This window comes from Amblyomma maculatum, chromosome 1 (genome assembly GCF_055883805.1).
Source record: "Amblyomma maculatum isolate TAMU_Amacu chromosome 1, ASM5588380v1, whole genome shotgun sequence".
NCBI lineage: Eukaryota > Metazoa > Arthropoda > Arachnida > Ixodida > Ixodidae > Amblyomma > Amblyomma maculatum.
The window spans coordinates 144319929-144327021 of record NC_139344.1 but is presented as its reverse complement, the minus strand read 5'-3'; the positions used below and the strand labels follow the sequence as shown (position 1 = coordinate 144327021).

At 49.6% G+C, this 7093-nt stretch overlaps 1 protein-coding gene across 1 annotated transcript; it reads right to left on the bottom strand.

Moving 5' to 3' along the window:
- Nucleotides 1–917: 917 nt before the first annotated feature.
- Nucleotides 918–5968, bottom strand: LOC146204226 (uncharacterized). The gene is made up of 2 exons (XM_084589164.1): nt 5863–5968; nt 918–3906 (listed from the first exon to the last, which is right to left on the bottom strand). Exons 1-2 carry the CDS (start codon nt 5884–5886, stop codon nt 1000–1002), a joined length of 2931 nt encoding a protein of 976 aa, XP_084445290.1. The 5' UTR covers nt 5887–5968; the 3' UTR covers nt 918–999.
- Nucleotides 5969–7093: the final 1125 nt, after the last annotated feature.

Sequence of the window (7093 nt, the reverse complement as noted above, 5' to 3'; positions counted from 1 at the left end):
ACGTGTGTGCTGTTGAATTTTTGTCGTAGGGCCCAAGTCAACCTCGCGCATTTAAATCTTGCACTGCAAGGATTTTGTTCCAAAAACAAAGACTCAATAATAAAGGGGGCAAACCATCCCTTTCAATCAAGCGGAACCTTAAGACTTACGCAACACCGTGATTAAAATTTGTTGGAGAGCGGATAGAACACCGGCCTATCCGGTCTCCAGCAGTAGTTGGAAGGGCTGCAAGATTTCACGATGCAAAGGTCGAACTGTGTGCATTTGTGCAAAATGTGAACTTCACTTTTCGGCGTATAAGCAAGAATAACAACTGCTTCGTATAAGCTATTGCGCGACATGAGATGTCTCTTCTCCTAGGTAAAAGGAGGCACTGCTGTAAACAACGGTTACTCAATAACTACACAACCTTACAAGATGCACACCGTGACAGCAAATATCATTAATGTTTGCCATGTTCCCAAAAGACAAACGACGAGTACATGATTAGATAATCCAGGGCACAAGCGGGTAAGGAATTGCGCATGACTCCAATTGGGATTGTGAATACAATTCCTGTCGTGAGCATGACCTGTAGCGAATATGGTACCTCGCGAAACAGCAGTCATTCGTGATGTGTAGCATGTTGCTTAAACACAACATTTTGAACTCTTGACATTTTCTCTGCACTTATGCAGGCTCCCATCAGAGCCAAGCTTTACCTTAGGACATTGCTGAAATTAAGTTTTGTCAGCACGCGAAAACATTCCAGAGCAGAATTGCACGAGTGTAGTATCACATGACATACATATCTCGCACTGTACAGCCATGTACCGTCCAGAAACACCATAACTTGCGCCTTGATTATTAAGGGTACATGCTGTCTATAACCCGTCTAGTACCCGGCAGCACTATAACAAACACCATTTTTGGGCTGCGAATGCGTTTTATTTCGATGTAAAATGAGTTAAAGACGATGTCATGTACAAAGAGTTCTTAGAACCTATTTACAAGAGTTTGCTAAGGATGAAGCCGCTTTATCTTTTTTGAGTATTCTACACCTAACCCCAAGAATGGAATCCTGATTCCTAGTCCAACACCAAAGCCTCGAACATTCTTGTGAGGATGTCCATACACGTAGCCAGTGTCAACGTGCTTTACTGAATGGCTTAGACCCACATTGGGTCCAAAAGTGTGCCCCAAGCTAAGCAACTGATACTTGTTCGGCATACTATCTATGTACTTGTAATAATGGTAAGGATCATCGAGGGACTCCTTGCCATATGGCCCCTTCTCTACAGCGACAGCCACAGGCACAGCGCCCGCGACTTCTGCTCCTCCGCCAAGATGACCAAGACCCCCGTTGAGAGCTACGCCGCCAGCAGCGTGACCTCCGAGCCCTAAGCCCCCTTCCCCAAGGCCTCCTGTGCCGAGGTGACCGGCATCAGAAAGCCCTAGTCCATCGATGCCAGCATTAGCACCCAATGTGTTAACTCCTAGTTCACCGGCTCCGATAGGACTTGCTACAACCCCTGGGACGATGACAACACCCTGTCCAACGTCTTGAGACATTTTCGACATTTGCGCTGCAGCTTGAAGAGCTGTAAAGCGCGCAAGACGGATTATTTGCGCTTGCCTTAGCTTTTCATCGCCTTCTGAAGACACAGAGACGTCGTCACTGCCACGGCTTTCCTTCCCTTTTTGATTTTTGCCACCCTTACCGCTCTTCCCGAAATCGCCAGAACTGCGGCCTTTCCGTCCTGCTTCGGCAAGACCTTGTCCCTTATTTGCACCGTACTCTCCGGACTCTCTAAACACGGCACCTTTTGCTCCGCCAGCGGTCTCAACATAGCCACCTGAAAGTCCTCCATATTGGTAAGACAACATAGGAAGCCCACTATAGCCACCCTCACCAGCTCCTTTTACATCTTGGCCGCCGTAGCCGCCAGCTCCATTTCCTTTAATTTCTTGGCCTTCGTAGACCCCTGCCAGTCCTGCGCCTCCGCCACTGAATCCAGAAAGGCCGCTGAAGCTGCCAGCGGAGACACTTTTCAAGTCTTGGCTTCCATAGACCTCCCCAAGCCCTCCGCCTACGCCATTAAATCCAGAAAGACCAACGTAGCCACCAGCTCTACCTCCTTTCATGTCTTGGCCTCCATAACCCGCTGAGAACCCTCTGCTTCCACCAGAAGCTCCACCAAGGCCACCGTAGCCATTAGTTGCACCTCCTTGAAGATTCTGACTTCCAGAGTCTCCCCCAAGCCCCCCACTTGCATCATACCACCCGGAAATGCCACCGTAGCCGCCACCTCCAATGATTTTCAGGCCTTGGCCTCCATAGCTCCCTCCAAACCCTCCGCCTGCACCATTCAGTCCTGAAAGACCGCCATAGCTGCTGACTTCACCTCCTTTAAGGGTTTGAGCTCCATAGTCCCCGCCAAGTCCACTGCTCGCGCTATTCAAACCATCAAGACCACCATAGCCAACATCGCCTCCTCTTGAGTCTTGGCTTTCATAGCCTGCTGCAAACCCCCCGCCTGCACCATTACCTCCATGAAGACCACCGTAGCTATTAGCTACGCCTCCTTTAAGACCTTGACTTTTATAGCCGCCTCCAAAATTGCCTGCTGCACCATTAAACCCAGAAAGACCACCATATGCGCTACCATCACCCGCTTTTATATTTTGCCTTCCATAGTTCCCTCCTAAACCGCCGCCTGCCCCATTCAATGCAGCCGATTCATCGTAGCCTCTCAGTACACGTTCTTTTATGCCTTGGCCTCCGTAGCTACCACCAAAGGCTCGCCCTTCTGTGATGTACCTGGAATTTCTGCCGTAACCCCCAGCTCCACTAGATTTCAGTTCTACACCGCCGTAGCCTCCTCCTAGCTGCCCGCCTTCACGAGCGAGCCCAGCAGAGCCGCCATAGCCACCAGCTCCACCAAATTTATATTGTTGACCTCCGTAGGCTGTTTCCTGTGCTCCACCGCCCTGGCGGTCTGATCCACTGGCTTTAGAGTGAATACCTCCGTATTCTCTATTAGCACCAGCTCCAACGTAACCACCACTCCCGCCAGATTTCGTGTCGTAGCCATTCACTCCACTTCCACCAACAAATTTGGCCAGTCCGCCACGTCCGGAAAATCCCCCTATTCCTCCAAGAAAGCCACCAATGCCTCCATAAGCACTGTGTCCGCTTTGGTGCAGTTCGCCGAAGGCACCATGTTCACCACCAGGACCGTTAGGCCCGCCATTTGCACCGATGCCACTAGCGCTAAGATGTGCATTGTGATTTTCAGGACCACGCTGTTGGCCAATGCCACCAATGCCGCCGAGGCCACCTAGGCCTCCTAGGAAACCCAAGCCACCGTGAGCACCTAGGGCACCCGGCCCATAAAGGCCGCTTGGTCCTTCTGGGACACCTGGACCATCTGGACCACCTAGGCCTTCTAAGCCTCCGGGCCCGCCTGGACCTCCGAAGTCGCCTGGTCCTCCGAAGCCACCTGGGCCTCCGAAGTCACCGGGTCCGCCATGGCCTTCTAGCCCGCCGAAACCACCAGAACCACCAGGACCAGCGGGCCCATCATGACCACCATGGTCTAGGCCGACATTTGGGCCCAGTTCTTGGTTGGGACCGCCAAGTGCGTCGAAGCCACCGTAGCCACTGGCTGCTTCTTCAGGCCCGCCGTAGCCTCCTTTATCCTCAATACCACCACCAGGTCCTTCGCCTCCAGGGCCGGGTCCTTCGAAGTTACCGCCATGTGGGCCTAGCTCTCCACCGGGGCCAGGGCCCCCGAGTCCGCCCAAGGCCAAGTTTGGTTCCAGTCCTCCCAATTCGTCAAGTCCTTGATGCACGTCAAGTGGTCCACCATGGAAATGATGGGCCTTTGCGCTGCTACAGACGATCACCAGCACAAGGCTAGACACCTGCGGAATGACGTTGGAATAGAGGCGAAGACGTCATTAAACGTGCAGAGCGGCAAGAACTATAGCTTTTTCCTACGATCTCAAATTACTTCGCATGATGCTATCAAGTCGAGTGAAAGTTTAGAGGCTTTTTGCAAAACTTTTTCATGAAACATTATAAACAAAGGTGGTTTTCTTTTATATATAGAAAAACTAGGCATTGAAAAATTTAGGTAATGTAAAAACAACTTGGTATTGCATGCTGGTCATGCATGCAAACAGCAGGTAAAATGCAGAAACAAAATCAAATCAAGGAGTACTTTTGGAATGGCAGTGCTCTCCAGGGTGTCATGACTATCAAGGAAGTGGACTTTTCTGCAACTAAGCTCTGGGATGCGGCATATAATACTATGCAAGCTTATATATCGGGTGTCCCAGCTAACTTGGACCAAAGGTTATAAAATTGAATATTGCAGATAGCCCAGGGAAATCAGTTCTGTGCAGCTACTAGCCGTCTTGCGCACCACAGGCAAAGTTTTTGTTTCGGAAATAATTCATTAGTTAAGTAGTCAATTTTTCTCATTTACCTAATATTTACTTTAGACAATAAATGTCATTCGCAAACTTGGAGAGCACCTTTAGAAACACCCATTCCCTTCATTTGCTATAAATAAAACCTCACGTGTACCTTTTTTTCCGAGCTCCAAAGAAAGCCAGCGAATTACAAAAACAATCACGTGACAAGCGCATTCGTGCGCCGCAATCGCCCTGCTCTTAACGGTGGCTTGAGGGAACAAAATCCGAAGGACACCAATCCGAATGACATGTTAATACCAGTTAAGATATATAGGAGATGAGAGACCAAGTACGATTGCACTTTTGAGGAAGCCAACGAACTACAATATTTATGTGGTGTGTTTATGAATTCTCTTGTTATTCAAACATATCTCTATGAAGGAGCTGCAACGCAGCGGTGTGTGTTAAACTGAGGCCCTATTGTAGCTCTTCTATATACAAACGGCTCAGCGAAAAATAATCGCCACCAATATAAATTGTGTCTGTGTAGCTTTCTACTCAACATGTCAGCGTTAAGAGACAGCCACAACATGCCACATGCCTTGCATCAATGACATAACGCTTTCTCTCATCGCCTCGCACGGCAAAGACATAACAAATCAAATCACGCTAATAGAACGCACTGTCTAACGTTAATGTAACTTCAATCTCAATGCATACAACAGTAGCGAATACAAGGGTAGAAAAGGACAGCGTAAGCAGGTTTACAGAGATTATTTAGAAACTGAGTACGAATAAAACTGAGGTCATATAGGTACTCAGCTGTCGTAATAATCTTTATAAGTCGTATGCGCAACGTTGGTGAACCAAGGGTAGGCTATTAAGTTAAGAACCAAAAATCAAACACAACGCAAACAAAAACAAACCTATTCCCCGTATCGACACGCAACACACTGACGTTCTTACAGGAAGGGCACGGAAATTCGTTTATTTGCTCGCTGAAATATTCCTCGAGAATAAGGAATCTTCCGCTTTCATTACCATTGATGCCCTTCGAATCAAAAAAGCTCCGTGCGTATGCATTTCGCGTTGCAATAAATAACCCTGTTCTCCATGAGAACTATCTGGTATGAACGCGGCTCTGCAGCAGCTTTTCCCGTTCAGAAAACAGTTGGTGCACTTAAAATAGACCCAACACTGCCGGGGACAACAAAGAGCACTTTCGGTCATACTTTCTAGCTCGCGACGCGTGTGCGAGCATACTGCCGAGAAGCAAGCCTGAAGTTCAAGGCGCCGACCTTGACAAAGTTCAGTCGGCATCGCCCACACTTCAGCTCAGCGCCTCGTTTCGGTTCGTTTCGCATTTGCCACACAGAGAGCCGGCGCCGTCCAAAGCGCCGTCTTCCCGGCCATCACTGGCCGGCGCACACAGTCCGAAAGGAGTGGAATCCAAGCACTTACGAGTTGACGCATGGTGGTGTTCATTGCTCGCGCGCATTTGTTTATCCTGTGCGCGGCATTTCTCTCCGGCGCCCTTTTATATGACGCCAGGGGGAGGCGGAAAAGGCGGCGCCTTGCTTTCAGGAAAAACGGAAGCAGGGAGGCCCCGCCGCGAGGCGCCACTCCCCGGCCGCGGCGGTTCCTCCGTGCCGGTCATCGGACCGCTCTCGCGTGCGCAAACGCGTCCACGATAAACGACGATGCCTTATCCCGGCAACTACTTTTTTTTTCTTTTTTTTTTCTTTTTTTACCAGCGGTGCTCCCGCGCGGCGGGTCTTTATTTAGCGTCCGTCCTTTCAAGGCAGTCGCGCGGCCCTCTTGGGCGGCACCTATTTCCAGTGGACGGAAGTCAAATTTTTAGTCCCCGAGCACTTTTTCAGCCGATTGGAAAAGTCCATTCCGAGTCGTTTGCATAGCGCAGATAACAGATCGTCGACGTCCGATTAGGCTTCCGCGCTCAAATGAGCGCCGCGGGTGAATATTATCGCAATAAGCAGTGCGCTTCGCGCTGCACGTACGGCGTGGCTCAGCTTGTTTTCGCAAAGTTGCGGTCCTTGTTTCTCGTGCATGGGTAGCTTCGCTGGGCGGATGTGTTTATCTAAGGAGCCGAAAGCTGCGAGAAGATTGTTGCGCCTTTGGGTGCCGAGGAAAGCGTTGCGCGCAAAAATGGCGAGGACCGACGAGATCACTCGCTTTCTACATTTCCTGGCCTGGTTTGTTGATTAATAACGCCCATTGAATTTGGACTGGTTCCAGGATGCTGCGAACAAAATCATTCAGCATAACGCCTTAGAGAAGCTCGCCGGTAGGGTAGCACTGGAAAAACTCAGGCAAGCATTTTGTTTCTTTGTCGCTGTTTGTTTCAGAGAGAATATTTGCTCGTGTCTAACATTGTGCACCACGAAATCGTTACCCGCGCGAACTCGTTGAGTGTCACGCGTAGCTTTTTGTCTCCAGACGCGTGAGTGTATATATATATATATATATATATATATATATATGTGTGTGTGTGTGTGTGTGTGTGTGTGTGTGTGTGTGTGTGTGTGTGTGTGTGTGTGTGTGTGTGTGTGTGTGTGTGTGTGTGTGTGTGTTCCACGATTGGTCTAAGTGCTATGAGCCCAGGACATTACCACTGACATGCGCGAGTATGGTTGTCATGAGCACGAAAAAAGCGGGCTGGCGAAAGAGCGGT

What these genes read in the sequence shown, in the direction of transcription:
- LOC146204226 (XM_084589164.1), bottom strand. Translation starts at nt 5,886, where the DNA reads ATGAACACCACCATGCGTCAACTC. An exon ending in ACACCACCATGCGTCAACTC is followed by an intron (nt 3,907 to 5,862) that starts GTAAGTGCTTGG and finishes GTCATTCCGCAG; the next exon opens with GTGTCTAGCCTTGTGCTGGT.